General features: G+C 39.1%; 1 protein-coding gene across 2 annotated transcripts in view; it reads left to right on the top strand.

Moving 5' to 3' along the window:
• The window catches only part of LOC310896039 (uncharacterized protein), a 680,208-nt gene that overhangs the window by 440,215 nt on the left and 216,441 nt on the right, over window positions 1-23,552 (top strand). For both annotated transcript variants that reach the window (XR_014581128.1, XM_083827872.1), the window contains one exon: window positions 21,948-22,075. Coding sequence is in view for 1 of the 2 variants with exons in the window: in XM_083827872.1 (XP_083683998.1) it covers window positions 21,948-22,075 (128 nt within the window). In the remaining variant the exon portion in view is untranslated. The remainder of the gene's footprint in view (window positions 1-21,947; window positions 22,076-23,552) is intronic.

Below are 23,552 nucleotides of genomic sequence, written 5' to 3'. Positions count from 1 at the left end.
AGATTTTCAACCCAGATGGTTTCAGCGAGCTAGTTCTCAACCATAGCACGGGTTTTATAGCTGGATTCTCTATTCTTTCTTGCAAGTCTTAAGTGAAGTTATTAAACAGAAGTAAGCTACAGCTAGGCCTCTATTAAAGTGCCTTCCCAAAGTGATAGCAAACCTTTTTAGACTACACAGGATAATGCACCCACCTTTGACTTGTGTAATTATGACTCTGTTTTCCTGATTCATGTAGGAGAATGCCATGACACAGTATCTCAAAAGCCTTACAGAAGTCAAATTGTATCACATCTACAGCTTCTGCACACTTCACAAAGCCAGTTTATTCTGTCAAAGAAGCTAATGAGTTTGGTCTTACGTGTTCTGCTCTTGACAAATCTGTGTTGTCTGTTTCTTTTCTGCTTATTATGCTTGAAAGTCTTAAAAACTGGTTATTAATAATTTGTCCCTGTATGTTTCCAGGTGTCAGTTCAATGCCACCTTGTCTACAAATCCCCAACTTCCTCTTTTCCACTTTTAAAAGTTATTCACTTATTTGTCTCTCCTCAGGTCTTTGGGAACTCTTTATTTTCAATGAGTTCTTGAAGATAATTACTAATGGTTTGGAGATTGCTTTAGCTAGTTCCTTAAGCACTCTAGGGTGAATTTCAGTAGGCCCCGCTGACTTGAATTCATCTGACATTTAAATACCCTGCTCTATCCCTGTTTTGCCTGTGCTTCTCTCCTCTTGTTCAAGCTAATTGTGCTAATCATTCTGAACATTTTCTGAAAAGACAGAAGCACGAGAGCACGGGAGGTATTGAAGACTTCAGCCTTCTCTGTTTCTTTCATCATTCGTCTCCTCTTTCTTTTCATCTTTATTATTATCTTTATCTAGAGCTTTACCTTTAAATTTGATCAATCTTTGATTCACTTTGTGCTGTAGCTTCTCAAAGTTTATTTCAGGCCATCTCTTGGCTTGTTCTACACATCCTCCAATGATTTACCCTGCATACATTCAAAGAACGAAGTGTTTTACGTTGTGTCTATGGTGCAAGTGGGCTTAGTATGCAATGTAGAGTTTCTCGCTGCTGCCATTGTGTAATGTGTAGAGTTTGACATAGTGGACTTACTATTATTGTTTGAAAATTATACCCCATGCTGCTGGATCTAAGATACTATCATCTAAGATCATCTGAGATAATTTTATAATTTTGGACTTTATGACTTGACCTGTTTTTTTTTTTTTCCCCCTATGCACAAAGGCAGCAAAACAGGAATATGGTGTGGGAATTCATGACTGAACTCAATGAAATCTGTAGAGACTGACATATAATTGGGATGTTAGTGAATGGCATTATCCATCAACCTGAAATCCAGAGGAGAGGAACGCTTCCAGCTGCAACAGGGACAACTCCTTACGTATCTATACAAGAGAAAAAAAATAAAAAAGCATGCTGATTGTGGAATCTTAAATAGCAACATCTTGAAAGTTTCCTCTTTGAAAGAGTTTTTTCAGAGGTGCTATTGGAATAGAATTTTTCTTTACCTTTAAAATGCTTAGGATAGCTTACTCTGTTGTTCGAAACCAGCTGTGGCTGTGCAGTAACTGTGCTTTGGTGAAAGATGTGCAATGGCTGGTCATTACTTCTGAAAGAATATCAGCCATGCTGCTGCATCAGGGTTTTTTCAGAGCATGTATTATGTGGTCACAGGCCCTCACTGTTTCTCTTCTGAGCGCTGAAAAGAGAGTTGCTGACCATAGCAGAGCTCACCATGCTCAATTTCCTTCTGCTGTGAACCTGTGGGAGCTAGCAGAGAAGCTTCTACTCTGACACCAATGTGTGAGGCTGCTCTGGACTTCTGACACGTGCCCTGGGGGTGTGAAATTCCTGGAAGACCTGTTTCTTTTCTAAATATGTTCAGGACCCATTGCAGCAGTAAATGTTCAAGAGTCTCTGATAACAGTAACTTTGGGACATACTTCTTTTCCCCCACATATCCTAGGCCCCCACAGTCCCAGTGGGGCCTGCAGAGAATTGACACCTGTGGTTGTCAGTCCTTTTGCTGTATAAATGGGTAAATATCAACTCAAGAGTTGATTCAAAAGATGATCACCCAGGAAGGAAGCATTATGGAGGTATTGCTCCTAGTTTTTTTTTTTTGCCTGGTGGCATTGCCTGGAGGCCTGTACCAGTGCTTAGGAGAGTCTGCATGTGCAGGTAACACAAAGAGATTTCTGCAGTGCAGGAGAAAGTTTAAGGCCCATTAAATGCACCATATTACTAACAGTGTTATTCTGTATCTGATACGCTGACAGTAAAACAAAATAGAATCCACTTTTATTTTTAAACCTGTGACAGATTAGAAGACAAATCTGTATGCAGCTATCTCAATTTGTTACCTCCATTTTGTTTTGTAAAGGCAATTTTGATTGCAGAGCTGTCCAGTGCTGTGCTATAGACTCCACTGAGACTTCATGTTGCACTGAATCAACAGGCTGTCAAGCTTTGAGAATCACCCATTCAGACAAGGCTTTCATGAAGAACTAACTATTTTCTAGCCAAGAAAATCCTGTTTCTTAGGAATCTGTAACATTCATGCATTGAAACTGAGAAAGGGGGTAGCATATACATGTCTGTCTTATATCAGCATTGCTTATGCTGTTGCAAAATAAAAATGATTGACTTAGTAATCTTTCTAAAATGTCTCTGTCTTACATGAAGTAGTTTGTGGTCACAAAGGGCTTAGGCATTAACTGGAAAATCTTATAAACTGGAGCTGCAAAAAGGCCTGCTCAGGCTCCTTGAGTGTTTTGCAGGGCATGGGTGTAATTTTCAGGCATCTGTCTTGCAAAATCCTTTTTCTGGCAAAGGGATACATTTCAGTAACTCAAACCCCAAGTTTAAATAATGATGTCTAGAGCTCTGAGGGAGTGTATCTAACTAGTCTCGTCCTATGTGGAAGGAAAGTGTGGATGCCGTGTGAGATCACAGACATACACGTATGATTTGGCTTTTGCAAGGTCAGAAGCTGCTGAGGTTATCCTGAAGTCCAACTGAAAAAATATGCAGGAAAGTAACTTTTCAGTTGGGTCTGAGGTGAAATGAAAAAGTTAATAGAGAATGCTGCAATCATTGTGTGCTGTTGTCCAAAGGCTAACAATTTTGGCCTGAATTTATACCCCACACAAACTCAATTGGAAACTAAATGTTAGCAGCAGACACCCTAGGATTTGCATTTGAAGTGTTATTTTCCCTTACTTTATTTCTTCTGGAGCTTCAAGAAATAAAGTCTGGAGACTAGCACCCACCTTACTACAAATTTCTTTCAGGTAGTTGTAGAGATTTCTCCTCAGCCTCCTCTTCTCCATACAAACCAACCCCAGTACCCTCAGCTGCTCCTCAGTCAGTTTTCTAGTCCTTTCCACCAGAGCTGGGGAAGATTACTGTAGGAGGAGGCAGTTTTAGTGAAATGGTTGACACTCGCAATTCAGGGGCATCACTAAGGTAGAAAAGGGTTTCTTGGTGTTGCTGAAATATGTTCAATTATATGAATAAGATGCAGTCAGCTAATAATTTAAAGCAGGCTTACAGCAGTGGTAAACTTTATGAAACCCAGAGATGTCTTCCTACATATTTGCTTTTATTTTATTTGTTGTTCTAAAAATATCATACTTTTGTGAACAAATATATTAATAAATCTACATTAATAGTATTGAAACATCTACAGATGTTAGCTGAGTTATCACTTTGCCCCAAGTATATAATACTTTCCAGCTCTGGATTAGTTCATTCCTAGCTGGAAGAAAATAGGCAAATTAATAGGACAATGTGAAAATGCATGTTGTTCGCCACTGACCCAACTCTGCAGAAACATGCCTCTGAGATATAGTTGAAAGAAAATACTTAAATGCATAGAAAAATTGTCTTTACAGAGCTTTCTGATCTTTGTAGACCCGTTTCTCATTATGGACTTTCAGTATTGAATGAAGGATTGGAGCTTCAATTATTTGTAAACTCTACATAATTAAAGAGATGTTTTACATCACACTTGTATGTGTGTGGGAAGATGTTTTACATATTTTTCTACAATTTCTGTCTATTTTAAATAGATTCAGAAGTATTCCTAGGAGGTGGGAGCCAGGTGCAGCAGCTTCACTGTTCTGCCTAAATGAATGGCTCTAAATCTTATGTACCTCTTTGGTACTATAAAGAACAGGAGCTACGTGTCTGTGTCTGCTTGCCCTTCACTGAGCTGACTGCCATCACCCATGCCATTTAATCTTTACTTGCTCTTTCATGTGTCTTACACACAAACACACAATTTTCTGTTTGTTTGTTTGTTTTTCCTATAAACTGGCTTGTTAATTTGTATGTCAATGAGACAGAGTTTCTTATAGTGCCAGACATGTAGTCACCCATGCACACAATCCAGGTTTGGTTGCAGAGAGCTCCAGGAATTATTGCACCTTTCCCCAAAGGTCACTCTCTTCAATGTGATCTCAGTCTTGTTGACTTCCGTCAACTTCACAGCTCTTGACGAGAGTTTACAATTACCGTGTACCTGAGAGGTTTTGCTACCATCAGTGGTGCATAGTGCTAGTGTTCATATCTTCTGTTAGAAGGATCTGGAGAATGGCTCCTACCTGATAAAAAGAAAACACTGAAACAACAAGCTTTCTTTATGCAGTGTTCTTTCAGGATTCACGTAAGGAAATCTGTTAGTTAATGGGTTAAATATTTGCCCATTAGTTATTAATCCAGTTAGAAGCTTTCTAAAGGCTTGTCTCAATTTTACACTTTAAAAGAGTTAAGAAACGTGTAATAGCTAGTTAGAATGGGCTGTGTTTTGGTAGGTTGAGTAACCCAGTCAGTCTCTGAATTGAAGTAATATGATTACAGATAAATTACTATTATTCATTCAGCCATCTTTCAGGGGATTATTGATCTTGCCAAGCCTCAGAGAACGTGTTGTTCCCAGGTGCAAACACAAACTACCATGCCTGTATGGGTCACTGCAGCTCAGAGCAGAGCTAGTGCAGACATTGAGCAAAACTGCAACAAATTTGGCAATCCTGAAATGGATGCTCTGGACTATATGTACTTCCAACAGTTCAGCTTCAAAGAGAGCAATTTGCTTGTGCAGTCAAGGTTAAATGAAGGCTATTAACTTCTGGAAAGATCATGAGAATGGGACAGGTCAAAAGAATAGTCCATTGAGAAGTATTTTTGTTTTAATAATGCTACTTCGGACTTTGGAGCAATTTAAACTAAAATCTGAACAAGCTGGAGATTATTTATTCATTTATTGTTTTAATAATGGTGAAGGTAATACAGTGCCCTTGGGCTGGCATCTTTTGTTTTCAGTAGTTACTACTCCTGTGAAACTGATAACATGCCCCATAATGAGTGAAATTTTTTTGCATATACCTCAAGTAAATGTATACAGTGGTCTGGTAGTGGGATCACAAAATCATGGGATGGCTGAGTTAGGAAGGCACCTCTGGAGATTATCTAGTCCAACCCCCCTGCTCCAAGCAGTGTCAGATGAAGCAGGTTATTCATTACAATGTTCAGCTGGGGTTTTAATATCTCCAAGGATAGAGATTCCACAGCCTCTCTGGGCAACCTGCTCCAGTGTTTGACTGCACTCCCAGTAAAAAAGTGTTTTCTTATGTTTAAGTGGACTTTTCTGTATTTCAGTTCGTGCCCATTACATCTTTTCCTGTCACTGGATATATCACTGAGAAGTCTGGCTTCATCTCCTTTACTGCCCTGTGAGGAACTAAGATTGATATGATTCCTCCTGAGCCTTCTCCAGGCTGCTCAGCCCCAACACTCTCAAAGTCTTACCTCTCCCATTGTTTGAGAGATATTCCAGTCCCTTCTGACACTGTGTGAGACTCACTACAGCATGTCTTTGTCTGTCTTAAACTGGGAAGACCGGAACTGGACCCAGCACTACAGATGTGTCTCACCAGTGCTGATTGGAAAGGAAGGATCACCTCTGTCAGCTTGCTGGTGATGCTTTTCCTAATGCAGTCCAGAACGCTCTTGGCTACACAACAGTCCAGAAAGTGTGGACTCATGTTCAAGTTTGTGGTCACCAGGACCCAGGCCTTTTTCTGCAAAGCTTTTATGTAGCTGGTAAGCCCCTAGCATATACTGGTATTCATGAGGTTCCTGTCAGATCGATTTCTCCAGTCTGTTGAGGTTCCTTTGAATGGCAACACAACCATCTGGTGTTTCAACCACTCCTCACTGTTCTGTATCATCTGCAGCCTGCTGCTCCATCATCCAGACCATTAGTGATATTGTTAGACAATATTGACCCTAGTATCAAAACCTGAGGTACACCACTAGTGACTGGCCTTCAGCTGGACTTCGTGCTTGCTGCTAATCACAACCCTGTGAGGTCCAAAGTTCAGCCACTGATTGTCCATCTGACTGTCCACTTACCTAGCATGTGCTAGACAAGTAGATGTTGTCTATGATAGTGTTAATAGAAGACAATGTTGAAAGACTCATAGAAATGAATATAAACAACATCCACTGCTCCCCCCTCACTATCTCATTGCAGAAAGCTGTCAGGTTTATCAGACATGATTTTTCTTTCATAAATCCATGCTGGCTACTCCAGTCACTTTCTTCTCTTCATGTATTTGGAAAAGTGTTTTCAGGATTATTTGCACCATCATCTTCCCTGGGACTGGCCTGTAGTTCTGTGGATCCTCTTGCCATTCTTGCCTTTCTTGTGCCTTCCTGATAGTGTTGGGCCTTCTGGTCCCCAGCATCATTTAGTAGCAGCATACTTTTGCTACTGATATACTTGTAGGAACCCTTCTTGTTGCCTTCACATACCTCGCCAGATTCAATTTCAGGTTGGCTTTGGGTTTTCTATCCCCATCCCTGTGTGCTTGGACAGTGTCTCCAAATTCCTCCTAATCTATACCTGCTTCCACCCTTTATATGCTTCCTCTTTATGTGTTTGTCAGTACCTCCTTGTGCATCCATGCAGGCCACCTGCTACTTCCTTTGGTTGACTTGAGTGGACTAGGCCTTGGGCGTGGAGAATGTGATCTTTGAAAATCATCCCACTCTCCTGGACCCCTTTTTCTCCAGGCTGTGTACATGGGATTCTTCCAAGCAGGTCCTGAAAAGGCCACAGTCTGCTCTCATGAAGTCCAGGGTTGTGATCCTGCTATTTACTTTGCTACTCCTGCTAAGGTTCCTGAAACTCCACTACCTCGTGGTCATTGCAGCCAAGGTTGCCCCTAGCATTCCCATCCCTGACCATCTCTTTCTTTCTTGTAAATATGAGGTCCAGCAGTTATCTGAAGAAGGCCTCATCTATTTCTTTCTGATCAGATAATCTGCAGCTGACACCTACTACAATGTTGACAGAGCACTGTTCCACTGCCTCACCACCCTCTTGTATCTAATCTAAATATACTCTCTTTTAGTTTAAAGCCATTACTCCTTGTCATATCATTCCACTCCCTGACAAAGAGTCCCTCCCCAGCTTTTCTGTAGCCCCCCGTTAGGTACTGGAAGGACACTATAAGGTCTCCCTGGAGCCTTCTCTTCTCTGGGAGAGATGATTATAGCCTTATACTGCCCAAAACCCAGCCTTAATGATTTAGTGTAAGTGGGAAAAGTGCCTTAACAATTTAGTATGTGCGTTAATAAGATAAGCAAATACAAACTTTTATCTCTTCAATTCCTGAAGTTTTAGTAGAAAAAATACTAATAAGATAGAGAATTCAACACTAGTTAAGTACTCATCAAATCACATTCTAGAGGAGATGGCAAAATTAGTTTCCTGTTTATATGATGATAAGTAAACACAAATGTATAGTTTTCCAGTTCACACGTCTTCTGTATAAAATGCCATTAGAAAGGGAATTAGGTACAGTACTTAAATAATCAAAGAAAAATAAAACATAACTCTCATTACATTGACATTCATGGAATAAGGAGCAGGATTAATATACTGCTCTTATTTAAATCCTTTAGAGAGCAATGATAGGAGAGGCTCTGGTTGCATTGGGGAAATTGCCCATAGTCCTGCACTGAAGAGCACACAGGGGTACCGCGAGGTCTGACAGCAGGACCGTATAGCCATAGCCACCCACCAGTTGTGGAGACCAGCCCTTTGCGCCCTTATCACCCAGTGAGCACACAGGATAGGGAGATGAGCTGATATGAGTATCTGATGCCAAGTGCAAGTTTTTAACCTTTTGACATTTTAGTCTCAAATAGTCACAGAAAGCAGCCGGGACTGAAAATTATTTCATTACAGTTCACATCAGACTGAATCACTATTTAAATCACTCAGCTTTTCAGCGCAGTTCCTCTGTTATTTGCCTTGTTAGCATGTGCCACTGTCAGAAATGAGATTATTTAGTGTCCTTCGGAGCACAGCACTTAAAAAGAAAGTTAACTGCGTCAACACATCGTGGCAAAAAGATTGCTTGTTTTACCATGTATTTCATCCTTTGTAGCATGTGGAAATCTCAGTGCAGATATGTTCATTGTGCAAATACTTGGATTCTTTGGGTCTTCACATAAACTAGTTTGCCTCATCTTAGAGAAGGTGTGTGTGTTTTTACAGCAGAAGTGTGGGTGTAGCAGGCTACCTAGTTTGTGATTACAGTGTGGGGTAGGTATTGCTACATGGGCTTAAATCAAGTCTCCTGATTCCAGTCTGTCCTGCAGAGAAGATGACTGTGCATGTACTAACTTTCCAGGGATTTACTGTGCTTCTTAGCTGGGTTTTGCAGTCTGTGTTAACACTGCATGTTGTATGTTAGCTAGTACTTATTATAGATGTATGGGGGGACTTAAATCCAAGGATGCCCAGATTTGTAAGGCACCCAGAGATACATAAATATTTGAAGAAATATGTCCTGGCTGCATCTGTAGATGTATTTAGAGTATTACAGCTCTAAATAAATATATCATATTGTAAACATAATCCTTAGAGACCATAAATTAGTTCCCTCTGCAGAATTCATTGTTTCTGCCACTGTTTCCCTTTGGAATATTTGGTGAAATTGTTAAATTTTCATATTTTTCATAATTTGTTAGTTTTGCTAGCAGTGTTAACTTCCATTAGCAGCTGAATGTGTTATGGGGGTGCTAAGGATGTTAATAGAACAATGAGATTAGAAGATTCAGCAAGCCCCCTCCTTCCCATGGACTGGAGATTATTACAAAGGTAATAAGGCTTGCCTTTTCCATTATTTCATATCATTTTTACTGACATCAATTTAAGTATGGCAGCCAGAACACTGGGCAGAAATGCAGGGTGTGTTAGATATGCTCTTAGCTCTGTCACTAGCTATACCTGATAAAACTGGGTAGGCCACTATCTCTCTCCAAGCTCCATTTTTCCACCAGTAAAACCACTTTCACAAACTGTTGAACTCTGTGACACTGCTAAATATGTTTTGAAACAGATGAGGAAAACACAGAAAACTGCTCTGTAAAGGACTTTGAAACGTGTTAAGCAGCACCTAGACAGCATTATATTTGTTCCTGTGGCTTCTAAAAACTTACTGGATTCTGATTTTCCAATTTTATTTATTTATTTATTTTCTGGCTATGTCTCATTTTGAAATGGGTTGTTGCTTTTGTCACCTTGGGGCTGACTTTCTTATAAAACAACAGATGAAGACAGTGACCCTGTACAGTCGGGTGTCTCAGACGTAATAATCCGTGGTGATGCTGAGTATGTCTGAAAGAAATGTTCCTCCATTCTACCATTCTCTGCTCTAAGGGTCTCTGGAGTTCTTTCTGTAAATTAGAAGGACCAGAAAGCCATTGAGGTCACACTGTTGTACTGTTTTTGCTAGTTACACGGTAAAGTTAAAGACTATATCAGTTACATTAAACTTGATAAATTTTCCAAGGTGAGCTCACAGAACTGCTTTGCAAAGCCATGAGGCCTGTGCTAAGAAATAAAGACCATCTGTGGAGCTTTAAAACTCTTGATCTATTGTCTTTTCTGATTACTTAGTTTAATAGAATCGGAGTTGGGCAGCGATGATTCAAAAGGTCAAGGCTTCATCAAGGGCTGTGTGACATTGATCTGGACAGTAGGACATGCTTAAATTATTTTTATTTCTACCAATTTCCTTTTCTCTTTAAATAATAATTTTGAAAGTTTTATTTTTTTCTAATTCAAATGCTGACTCCAATAGCGAAAGACATCACATAGCCTGATGACAAGGCGTTTGCTTGGGAAATGTAACATCTTTTTGCATTCCTTGCTCCAGTAGATACAGGTACCACACTTTGCGGTAGTTCTGGCAGTCCTGTAGGAGCTGGTGTTTGGGCTCAAACACCATCAGCTCATCAGCTGAAAAGAAGATTTCAGTCTGAATCCACTTCATCCTGGACAAACATTACAAGTATTTATTCTCCCCAACCCCACAGCTTTTTTTCCTTCCCTCCATCTCTCATTTGTCTTTTTTTTTTTTTCTTTTTTTTCCCCCATGGATTAAAAGAATTTGGCAAATACAAATCAAAATTTACAAATACTTCTTAGTGCTTTGAAACAGCTATTTTTTTTTTAAAGTTCAATGAAAAAATATTTGAATAAAATGTCAAATTCTCAAGGGGTGATAGAGCACAGATGATAAAAATGTAAAGTCAGCATTGACAGATACTGAAAGAAAGGTGAGGTTATAAATGCTCTTGACATGATGTTGGGGATAGGTCAAAATAGTTTAGGCTATGCTTTGCAGAAGGCAAGGGGACTTTTAATTTACCTTACGCTTGTGCTGCAGCAGATGTGGGCTCTGCACAGATCATTCCTTCTTGTTTCTCTCTCTTTCTACTGCCTTGACAAAATGTAGTTGGTGTCATGACTGGGATGCTTGGTGCTCTCATTGCTGCAAAGTCAGGGCAGGGCTGTCAGGAGTACAGAGGGATTCGTATACAAAAAATTTCTTTTCAGTGTTACAGCTTCTCATCTTGAGCTGACATTACATACTGCAGTCATTGCTGTTGCTGTTAGAAGTTACCACAGTGCTGGTAGCAGCTGCAGCATTTTCTGGATGAGAAAGCCTCCGTGTTTGCTTTTTTGTAAACGAGTGCCAGTGAGTCCATATTCTTAACATGCTCCCATGTTAGCAACACTGTCCCGTGTGCTGCTAAAAGCACACGGAATAAAAAACAGAGGAGGGCTGGAAAGATTCTCAAACTTACTGACATTCATGATAAGTAGTTTTATATAGCTGCCTTATTTTTAGAAAAATAAAGAGGAGAAAGTTTTAGAAAGTGGATTCTAGAACCTGTCAAAAGCTGGAAGATGCAAAACTACCCCCCTGAATAGGCAGCATTTTTTTTTTCCTCTGCTTGAATCTGAATCTACTTCATTCTGACAAAGTATCATAATTTATTGGTCCTCCCATGATGCACCCCAGCTCCTCTTTCCCTTTCCCTCCTTAACGCATTGGTCTTTTTTTTTTTTTCTTTTCCTTACTGTAATATGCTGACAAATGAGAATCAGAATTCACAGTTATCTCTTGGTACATTTAATATATGGAGCTTTAAAAGTAGTCTGAATGGGAAGGAATAACAATATGTGCCTTTAAAGATCGCTGCTAGCAGGAATTCAATGACACACAGTAGAGATGAGGAAGGATCTGTTGACAGTTTGACAGACCCTCATAAATCCTAAGAAGAAAACTTTGGGAATATGGTAAAGAACTTGGAGACATAAACAGTGGTAAAACTGTGTATTTGAGCTGAAGCTGGCATGTAAGGTATCTCTGGATGCTCCTGCTGAGTGATCATTAGTTTTATGCCATGGAGGGTCTCTCTCATCTAGTTGATGAAGTCTTTTAAGCTTGCTTTTTTAAAGTAGGATGTTCAAGAGAAAGCATAGTACATAGACTGACACTGAAAACTGAATTCATCTTTATTAGATTTCAGACAAGGATCTAGATCTGAATTAGAGGGGATGTTGATTTAAAAATCTCCCCTCTTTTACTTTAAAACCCCTTGTCCTATTATCTTCATGAGTAAAAAGTTGCTCTCCATCCTTTTTATAAGCCCCCTTCAAGTACCGAAAGGCTGCAGTGAGGTCTCCCCACAGCCTTCTCTTCTTCAGGCTGAACAGCCCCTGCTCTCTCAGCCTTTCTTCATGGGAGAGGTGCTCCAGCCTTCTGATCAACTTTGTGGCCCTCCTCTGCACATGTTCTAAAGATCAACATCGTTCTTGTGCTGGGAGCCCCAGACCTGGATGCAGTGCTCCAAATGGGGCCTTGCAAGGGCAGAGCAGAGGGGAACAATCACCTCCCTCGACCTGTTGATGCAGCCCAGGGTGCAGTTGGCCTTCTGGGCTACAAGTGCACACTGCCGGCTCATGCTGAGCCTTTTGCCCACCAGAACCCTCATGTCCTTCTCTGCAGGGCTGCTCTCAATGAGTTCTTCTTTGCAGTCTGTACTCATGTCTGGGATTGCCCTGACCTAGGTGCAGCACCTTGCACTTGGACTTGTTGAACCTCATGCGGTTCACATGGGCCCAGTTACCTAGCTTGTCCAGGGATGCCCTCTTACCTGCTTGACAGTATAGCTGTGATATATTGCTTCAGTGTATAAGGTGTGCTTTAGAAGGGGTTGCTAAAAAGGCATTCCTAAACAGTTTGAGTGGCACAGTTAGAGCTTAGCAGTTCCTTCTGTTCACCTACTTGGAGTTGGGAAGAGTATGTCTTTTTTTTGGTAGACCTTACATTTAATAAATAAATGACCTTGATCTCTTGATTTGAGGATCATCCAGGCTTATGAACAGCATGTGACTTATGAGCTGTTTAAGGTTTTCTCTTCAGAGTTTGACTATTGGCAAACACATTGTTGAAGGCTTCTTGCAATGTCAGACCTCTCCTACAAAATGCCACACACATTATAACATTCACTGAATGATGATGCCCTCAGACACGCAATTCTCCATCTGAAGTGGTATCATGATGTTAGCTAAGGTTGGCTACACTATTTCATTCTGTGTGCTCATTTAATGACATTTAAAGATAACTTATACTTACAACAAACTATGAGATATTGTGTTAACATGTGGTTGCTTAACACAAATGGGTTTGGATATATATAATTCTCCAGAAATGTTCATTTCTGAGTCTAAAAGTCTTATGTTATGTATGGGTGCCAAAAATCAGACACCAGGTCCTTATTCTTTTGTCATCTATATAATAACTTGTTTCTTGCCAGGGCAACACACCTTACAAGCAAGATAACATCCCTATTATCCAAAGTACAGATTCTTGAAGTCCATGAATTTCATTGTGCTGCTAGGAATTCATATCTATAGTACTTCGATTTAATGGCTGCAAACTTCTTCTCTTACAGATACTGAACATACTCATGTATTTTCTGAGAAAGCAATTTAAATTGTTTGCATGAGATGAACATACAGGAGACAATAAAACTATCTATTCTAATATTCCATAAGGAGAAAGCATGTGGCACACTTTATTGTAGTCTAGTAGAAAGACAAATGCTTAAAGGAAAAAATAGTTTCTACAGGAAACCGTGAATAATAGGGAAAGTGCTCCACATGAATTAAATCAAGTTTAGGATATGGAAACATTCTTGTCAGGAAAGTATTAGATTGTTCAGAACTTTTCTTACATTTTTGCCTTTCTTGCTGATAATCTAATTTTTCAAGAACTTCTTGTGTCTTTACTGTCAAAATCAGGTCCAAGAACAAAAATGCTAACAAAAAAATCAAACTTATTCTGTTGATGAAATACTTCAAATGATGAATGTCAGAGGGCAAATGACTCAATTGACTAGGTATTTCTTGCACATCTACCTTGACCTTGAGAATTCATACATGATGCAAAGTTGGTTAGATACTGTACTTTTAGCTTATATGTGAAAATAGCTCATATTTTCTGAAAAAAATCATCCTTAAAATTCAATGACTAACAGTTGTGTGATGCTATTTTGAAAGGGGGGGATTGGGGGGGGTGAAGGGTATTAAATGTGGGCTACTAGAAGCTGTGGCTTCCTAAAAAGTATGCTAAAGAATTTACCCTCTCTCTTCTTAAAATGTATTTCCTAATGTAGAATATGGTGTAGATTTTTTCCCCATGTTGTTATTCACATTTACAGACAATATTGCTAGATATGCTTTGTTTTTCCAACATTTCTGAAAGTTCTCCAGAGTTCCCCTGTTCCTCCAAGAATAGCACTGCAAAACTCTGGTAATCCAACTGTTTAAGTTAGGTAGCCAGACTAGAGATTTTGAATGCTGAAAATCTAGAATCTAAAAAGGCCAACTCCCCTTTGCATTATGAATGATTCTGTAGACTTCTTTAGAACCCAATGTGGGACCATGGAAGTGAAATACTAGCCTTTTCTTTGTGATATTTTAGTAGCCATCATAAAATAAAGATCTGTTACTAAAAGAAAAAAAAAAAGAGAGACAGAAACAGAGAGAAAGGAAATAAGTGTCTAGGGATATCTAGAGATATCCTCTCTCCCCTGTTTCTTTTAAGCCATCCCCACCATTCTTTAATAACACGGAGGGTGGAACAAGACACAATCTTTTAAGTCTCCTGTGAATTGAGCTGCTCAAGGAGCTTAAAGAAAAGTCCAGTACCAATTAATTCCAACTGTCTTAGCGTCTTAGCATTTAATGCAATCTCTGTGTGTGGGGGGTCATGCATAGATGTTTGTATTCCAGTCTTAGAGGCAACAACACTGCGCCAAGTAGAAAATAGGATAAGGGAAATTGAATGCATTATTTCTTATGCCTGTTTACAATTTCACCACACATAGTACATTGCCTTTCCTGACACTGAATGCCTTTAAAATGTGAATAATCCAGTAAAGCCCATTTGTCTACCATTGCTTGAAACATCTCCTTTACAAGACGGTCATTTTAAGACTGTCAGGTCTGCTATCAGCTCAGCTGGCATTAATCATGTCATTGAATGCTGTTTCCTCATCTTTGCTGAACTACAAAGTGTTTGGAGCCTCATGGATGGCTAGTCAATGTTTATGAGGTTTGGGAAATAAAACTAAGTAACTTAGTCTGCAGATATTGAGAAGTCTGCAGGAGAAATCATTTTAGGAAAGGGTAGCAATTGTATGAAATTGTTTTGGTTGCTTAAGCAGACATATATTATGCAAACAGACTGTTTTAAAATTGCTTAACCTTTTCTTCTTTAAATGCATAAAATGCATGCACAGTTGTTTATGAATCTTTTTCTCTGATAAACACTTTCTTCTGAGCTGAAGGAGCATTAATAGTAATCAATTCTTTATTTTCATCAGCTTCTAAGCAATAGATAAGACTTGACTTTGTGTGCTTGGGATAGATCCTTAGACAGTTTATGTTACCATGGCTCTTCAGTTTAGCAGTTAACATTTGTGCTATATTAACATTAATTCTCTGCCTTCCTCACCATGCAGTTCCCAATACATTGGCTAGAAAAGCATAAATAGATGTGGTTTAGAGAGGTGCATTTCACCTCCTAGGATGGCACCTGAGCTTGTAGTGAGCCACATCTGTATTAAGGCAGTTTATTTGTAAAAATGCCATCTAAGCTAGAGGAGGAGGTGATCACATCTGCCAGGATGGCTGGTGTTTCTGTATGACTTCTTTTAAATGTGGTAAAAGCCAGGGAAGGGAAAGGAGGAAAAAAATTGGAACTGAGTAACTCATACGGCTAGATCTGGATTCCAGAGGAAAACATGTCCCTTTCATGGCAGACCCTTCCCCATGAAAACAATGCACAAATGTAGGACTCGGTCTTTGGCCTGGTACTATGAGGCACTTATATACATATGAGATGACATAAACTTGGCTCAGCTTGCACATTGTCTTCAATTAATTTCCAGGGTTTATTTGCATATCTGTATCTCTATGAACCTTTGTCTTTTTTTTTTTTTTTACATTTTATAAAAGGTTACTTGCTTTAACTCATGTTTTCATCTTGTTAGTGTTAAAAGTGATTTTGAGGTAACAGACAAAAACAATCATAAGCATCCCTTTTGGCAGCAGTGATTCTTACAGCTGAGCTATGTGAACATATTTGCGGTTCTAGGAATTGCTCTAGAGCATTCAGAATAACTGATAAAGTAGGTGTTATCATCCAGACCTGCTTGGGAGATAGTAGCATGGGGGTCTGTAGACTGAGAGAAGTGATTATTCTTCTCCGCTTGGCATTGGTGATAACACATTTGGAAAAGTGCTTCCACTATGAGAGATGTTGATGAACCAGTAATGTAATATAATGTACATAAAAGCAAAAGACGGCTAGGAGATCACATTATAAATGAGAAAAGCTAAAGAGGGTGATGGGGGAAGACAGCTAGACACCTCTCAGAGGTGTACCACAAAGAAAGAGGAGTCTTAAGTGGAAACAAAGGAAATTCTGATTTTAGATTAAGGAAAAAGAAAATTTACCATGAGAGTGGTTCAGCACTGAAAAAGGTTGTCCAGAGATGCTGTGGGATTTACAGCTTTAGAGAGTTTCCATATTCAACTAGAGAAGGTCCTGAGTGACCTGTGCTACCTTGGAAATTAACCCTGGTTTGGGCAGGGGGTTGCTCTAGGTGACCTGGTTCTGGCCAGCCTGCATTATTCTGGTGTTCCTTACATTGACCAGATCTATTGAGAAAATTTTCCCTGCAAGTTGGTCCAGGAGCAATTCTAGTCCTGATGTACAGGTGAATGCAGGAGTTCTTTACAAGTACTTTGCCAGGGCATCTCTCTCATTTATTTTACGTTCTTTTGATTTCTGAAATGACATAAGAAAAGAAAGGTGTGCAAGCAGCTACAGCGCTTCAAATTTCTACAGATAGAGCATAATGTATCTTGACCTATTCCTATTTATTTCCACCTAGGCTCAGATGTTCCTTACATTAAATTGACAATGTTTAAGCGAACTGTTCAGTGAATGGTATAATTATGAGGCGCTCCCAGGTTCACAGTGACTTTCCTTGCCTGTACACCATTATGTAGTTAAAAGCCAGCTCAGCTTGCTTCTAACAGCTTGCTATCTATCTGCTGAACAAGCCACATGCAGGTTGATTCAGAAAGAGTAAAGCAGAAAAACTGAGAGAGCAGGAAAATCTCTAATATGATACGGAAACGTATTTTTCAGCTCCTGCTGTTCTTTGTTGTTACTCTTTTCCAGTGTATTCACTTACCTTGCTGCCTGAAGTTTGACATTTTTAATTTATCCATTAGCTGTGATTAAGATCATGCTACACGCATGAGGAATGACTTTGCTTGCCGAGAAGCTTTCCTGAGATATTACAGCTCTAGCAAGGTGCCATACCTCACTGGAGTCAAGTTTAATAATCTCTAAAATGTTCATTTAGAAAAACCTGCAAGTTTAATTCCAACTCTTTCCTTATAAATCAAACAGTATTTGTTATGTGTATAGCCATGCAATGTAATTATTTCATTACTAGAAACATGGTGCACTAGAAGTCTTACAGTACGACTACACAGTAGTGCAAATTGTATGAAGTTTTGCATGTAGTTCTTGCTCTCATCATAAAGACAACTTTACACTTTTTTTTTGAGAAGTGAGTGATGCAAAGGTTTTATGAGACAGGTAAATTTTTCACAATCAAAATTAGGAAAAAGATAATAGGTTATATATATAAAATATAAAAGAGTCATGGGAACAACCTTAAAAGGGGCATGAACCATACATATGAAACAAAGAATCTATTCAAAGTACAATTAATGGTCTAATGTTTTACAAATTATCAAATGAATACAGAAAACCTCATTAATAATTCAGTTAAATTGTTATGCAAAGACCTCACTTCTGTCTACCCCTGTTTCCTAATGTTGTGCTCACCGTACCAGTGTTGCTCTGAATCCTACAGTCAACATTTTCTGCCTGGCTCCAGCAGAGCAGCAGTGGGCTGTGGCAAGTCAGGGACTTGTCGAGGTCTTCACCAGAAGATGTATGACAAGTGTTGTGGAGACCTCCTTGGTCTAGAGTCTACTTGGGTTTATTTTTTATACAATTTTCATCATAGTTTGCTTTCTTATCACTGGTTTCCCACTCAAGTTTGAAAATCACACTCTAGCATCAACTAGCATAAAAGGGGTATTGTTTCTTATGAAGTGGCAACCTGGGTTTGTCAGGCCTTTGCCAAACAGTATTACTGTATTTGCAGAATTTAAGATAACACAGATTATGTAATAATCACTTGAACCAGTAGACAACTGCTAAAAGCTGTTAAAGCCAGACAAGGCCAAGGCAGTCCTGGACAACTGCAGAGACCCCACACTGTCAAATCAATACAAAACCTGTGGCCTTTTATTATTCGTGGCAAAAATCACATTTACTAGGTTATGAGGGAGGGGGCAGTGCTTTTACAGTTGGCCATATGCCATTATGCAGTGAAAGCTGATTTATCACTCCATGTGGAGAAAGGAGAATGTGAATACAGCTACCGCTGGAGCAGAATATTACAGACATGTATAAGTGTGATAGCATAAGCTGCACTGTTTTAACACAATAGACATTTGAGATGTAATGCTTTCTGTGCCAGAATATATGTCCTGATAACCTCAGTAGGGCTGATGAACAAGAGTTAAAAATAACGTGTACTTTTTATTGCGTATTTTTGAAATCCTTAATTAGTTTATTTTCTGAACTTGAACTTACTGCAGCATTTCTGAGAATCAAACTTTATTCATACTATGTAACACAATATAACCCAATTCAATGTCCTAGTATCGTCACTGCATTTTTTACACTTTAAAAGCAGGATTGTGCCTGACCCCTTGCATTTGTACTGCAGGTGGGAAGAAAAGATACAGAGATTGTGTTATCACTTGTACCACTATGTAATATTCAAATATATTATGGGGTTTAACCGTCTCTTAAAAGAAGAATTTTGTGGTGGTGGTCATGGCGGACTGTGAAAATGAATGGCTAAACACCACCATCAGTCATAGAATCACAGAATCATAAAATCACAAAATCATGAAATCATAGAATCATTAAGGTTGGAAAAGACCTCCAAGATCATCTGGTCCAACCATCCCCCCTACCGCCAGTGTCACCAATTAAACCATGTCCCTAAACAGCACGTTCAGCCTTTCCTTAAACATCCCTAAGGACAGTGATTCCATCACCTCCCTGGACAACCTGTTAAGATCATCAAGATAAGCGAGATCATCAAGCTTGAAAAACATGGCAATGGGTACCACAATATTCTGGCAAATCTGGGAAGCCTTTGGGATAACTTCTGCTCAACTCACCTGTGACTGTGACTATGGTCTAAACTGCTCTCGGTGGCTAAAAATATTCCTTAAGCTGGTGGGGACAGTCCGTTTCGTGTGACCAGAGTTCTCTTTGCCCCTTAATCTCTGTCTGCTTTGCATCACCTGCACCTGCTGTTATTTTACCATCTTACACTACGGCAGGCCACCTGCATCCTTTTTCTGCTTTTTCTGACATTCTGGCAGTCATTTTTTTGGTGTTGTATATAAGACCTTGCTCCATTATAGTCACAGGAGCATAGTTATTGAGATCATGTGTCATATTTGTTATCTACTTACATTGATTATGTCCTCAGCAATCTAGCAAAATTTTTATCTGGTCTGGAGTGTTTTAACTTGTTTCTGATACCAAACAGTTCACGAATGATAGCTGACCAAATCAAAATTATCAGATCTTCCAGCAATCACTTTCCAAATACACTAATATGTTTTCTTCTGTCATTAAGGGCATGATCAAGAATTTATTTTCTAGCCATATAGCTGACCTTCTGCTGTTTATTGAATTCAGAATGCAAATGCCCTCATCTACTTTTTTTTTTTTTTTTTTTTTCCCTTTAGAAAAGGAAGTAAGTGAACATTCTGTATCCAGAGGTCTTTTATCAAGTACTAAAAATTTAAGCTATAATTTTTGGCTAGGTGTTTTTTACATTGAGTACTGAAAATGATTAAAGAAGTACTATCATGAGTGTTATGTATTTATACAAATTAAGCAGATGCTGAATGAACATATGTAATGTACAAAAGGCAAATCAGGTGAGCATGAAAGCTGGAGTTAGCTTCCACACTGCTATAGCTCTGCAACTATGGTTTTGCCCTACTCTCCCATATAATTTCTATACTCTGCAAAAAGATTAAATTTGCAGTTTGCCCCATTATGATCTGACTCATACCGTTTCAGAAAAGTGTTTAGAAGTAAATATTTCTGTCATTTGAAGGAATTTCTTTACAACTATCTAGGTAAATTACTCTGTTCACATTGACTTACAGACTGGCAACATAAGTACACAACAACAGTGCAAGTCATCCCCGTTAAATGTGCTAATGTGTCTTTTGTGAAGGTGGCACAGGGGTTTAAATTTAAGCGAAATGCATTCCTTGGCTCTGTCACCAAGAGGTATAAAATGACGCAGAAAATGTGGCAGTTAAATTAGGAAAAAATAGGAGATAATGCTTTTATCTTATCTACCTGAAGGATGTAGCAATGGATGAAGAGGAAGGGTTTGACAATGGGTCTGAAGAAGGAAATAATGAGAGGAAATTATTAAGAAGAGAAATTTAGATTGAATATTAGGGAACTCGTCCAGACAGTGAAATCTGTTACAACCCGGAATTGTCTCCCAATGGAAGACGTCAAAACTTAATTGCTTTGGGCATTTTTAACAAGTCTTGTCAAATTGCATGGAAAATAATGTACAGAAAAATCAAGGACTTGCAGAGGAGTACACTAGGTGATATGCTAGGCTTTGCCACCTCTTATTCTTCTGATTCTTTAACTGCCAGAAGGAGTGGCACTAATTATAGCGGCAGTTTTTGTTGGGAGGGAGACTTGTTGTCTAAGAGCTCAGCTGTATGACAGCGTTGGTCTGAAACAGCCTTCAAACATGGAAGTTCAGAATGAAGAAACTAATGCTCTATTGAGGGTATTGTGCTGAAACTTGTAGTCAATTCACTTGGATGTTGAAACTTCTGTTAGGTGACCACATAAATGGTCATGATGAAGTGTTCATTGGACTGGAAAAAAAAAAAGGAAAGTAATTGGATTGCAAGGCACAAGAGATGTGTGCTTGCTTGCCTGTAAAACAAGAAGATGCTGCTGTGGGCTTTGGAGAGGAGGACAAGGACGAGGACGAGGGGAGGATGTCCTCATTTGCCCTGAGGTACAGGTGGAAGTCTGGTATTATGTATTGCTTTATAGCTTTTCTCCTTGCAGTAGGCAAAATCAGAGTGGGAAGGCAATAAATTACTGACATTCCAGATAAGATCATCTCTCCTGTCTGTGGAACTGTTAAGTAAAATTAATAAAGAAAAGGTTAAAAGTTGAATTTTGCCCTTCTCCACCAGACCACAAAGATACCTAGGATACAGGACTGTAAACACAAAGAAAATAAGCTCTGAAAACTGTATATATTCATATTAGTTGTGGTGCAGATTTTTTGCATGGTCACATTTAAATCCTATTAACTGAAATACAATGTAAACTCATTTGTATTAATGTATGCCAGTGTGCAGGCATATAAGCATGCCAGAGAACATGTACTGAGAGCACTGCAACTTCTTGTCGAATTATCTGGCACAGACATCAAAGAAAAAAGTCAAAGACATTGACCCAAGACAGATGAGAGAGTTGTTGTCGTCCCAGGAAGTGAATCCACTGGGACTGCGGTATCCGTCAGTCATGGTCCTCAGTAGGTGTGTGGCTAGAGCTCAGCTCTTCTTTAGGTTGTATATTGGTTTGTCTGAAGGTCCAGTGTATCTTCTATTTGTTTGCTAGTGAACTGCGTGAATGTTTGATGAAAACAAGCCTGGAAACTGGGGGAAAGGAAAGGGAGTTGGGTCTAAGTGTGAAAGATTGTTTCACACTGAGAGTGAGGTGCCACTGTGCCTAATTTACCTGCAGGTGTAACAGGCAGAGTAAAATTTACTTGTGCTTGCTGTTCTGTGTTTTTGTGCAGGCAGCACTGTCCTTGTGCTTTGGCCTATTTCACCTTTACCTGTCTCCATTCTGGGCACAACAGTGGTCTGTGGAATACACAAGAGGAGCATTACAGGCCATGATTTGTCGTTGCGGCCTGTATCGAAGGTAAGGAGCCTCTTTTGCATACTTCCACTTAAAGACTACCCACAGTTTTTCTTAGCGCTGTAGATCTGCCTGTCATACATTGCTCTGATTGCTGCCATCTGTTAAGGAGATTCATTTGTGGTCTCTGTTTCTAAAGTTACCATGAAAGGTCTCTGGATCAGGGACCATAATTTTATTATGTGTTAGTAAAGCATCCAGTATGACGAGAGTCCAATTCCATTTGAGATCAAGAGTTAGTATTACATTTTCAGTTATGTCTGTTATTGTTATTCATTGTAAACCAACTCCTTTTCCTATTCTGCCCAGTGGGCTTCTCATTGTCTTGAATGGGAGCAGGATTAACTCCTGTCAGACTACGTGAAAAGTCTCTGTATTTTCATCAGATATAGTACTGCATTGTACATGTACATGTACACTCTTTTAGTGTGATGAAATTACAAAGCTCAACTGTTCGTTGAGTTTAGTACATGTTACAAACACCTATACATTGACCTATGGAAAAATTTTGATGTGTCACTGGTCAGACTGATTTCGTAGAGCTCTTAAAAATGGTGGCAGAAAGGTGGGCAGTGTATGTGACAATACATTCTATAAATTACAACAATAAATTTTAATTAGAAAAGACTAAGATACATCTTCTGAGGAATAAAATGCTACTCAGAGAAAGTGGCAATAAAAGTAAATGGCTTATTGGTCTTCTGCCTTCACTTTTGGAAAGGCTGAGGGGGATGGCACACTTCAAATATTCTCCATCAATTCAACTTCTCCGTTATAGATATGCTGAGCAAAGAAATATTGACCTTAACAGCACTGTGAATTTAAGATAAGATCTGACAGTATTAACAAGAGTAAGGCTTTATGGTCTCCTCTAGCCTAATAAGTATCATCTGAGGATATTCAAAAAAATCAGATATATTTAGATTTCAACGTGAAAAATCCAGACTAAACTTAACAAAGTCCATGAGATACAAGCTTTTTGAATTCCTGCTTGTAAGTGACTGATTTCAAGGTAATTATTTTCATTTTTTTTTTCTTCCATATTGCTTCAAATGATTTTCCTTTAGTTAAAAAAGAAACACAATGGCAGATTATATAATGCATCTCTTCATTAAGCTTTAGCCACAACTGTTCAACCATGGGCAAGTTATTTGAAATATATGTACCTAAGTATGTGTGTTACTCATGCAAATATTTATAAGAGGAGAGGTGGTATATGGATGCTGGCTGATGGACATTTGCCCAACCTTTTCCTGGTAATTCTAGTGAAAAAGGCTTCCTCACCTTGGTTGGCAGCCTGTTCCACTTAGCACATAGTTATGTAGTTATATATCCTTTCCCATTTCTGACAGCACATGGGTAGCAATGGATAACTTTCTGACTTTTGCAAACTGAAACGTCCTTATTGTGTCCCTCGCTATCTGTCTCTTTTGGAGACCATCAGACCAAATCATTCAACACTAATTCATGGCTAAGACCA

The sequence above is a fragment of the Anser anser genome (genome assembly GCF_964211835.1).
Source record: "Anser anser genome assembly, chromosome: 3".
NCBI lineage: Eukaryota > Metazoa > Chordata > Aves > Anseriformes > Anatidae > Anser > Anser anser.
This window is presented reverse-complemented; position numbering and strand designations above follow the sequence as displayed.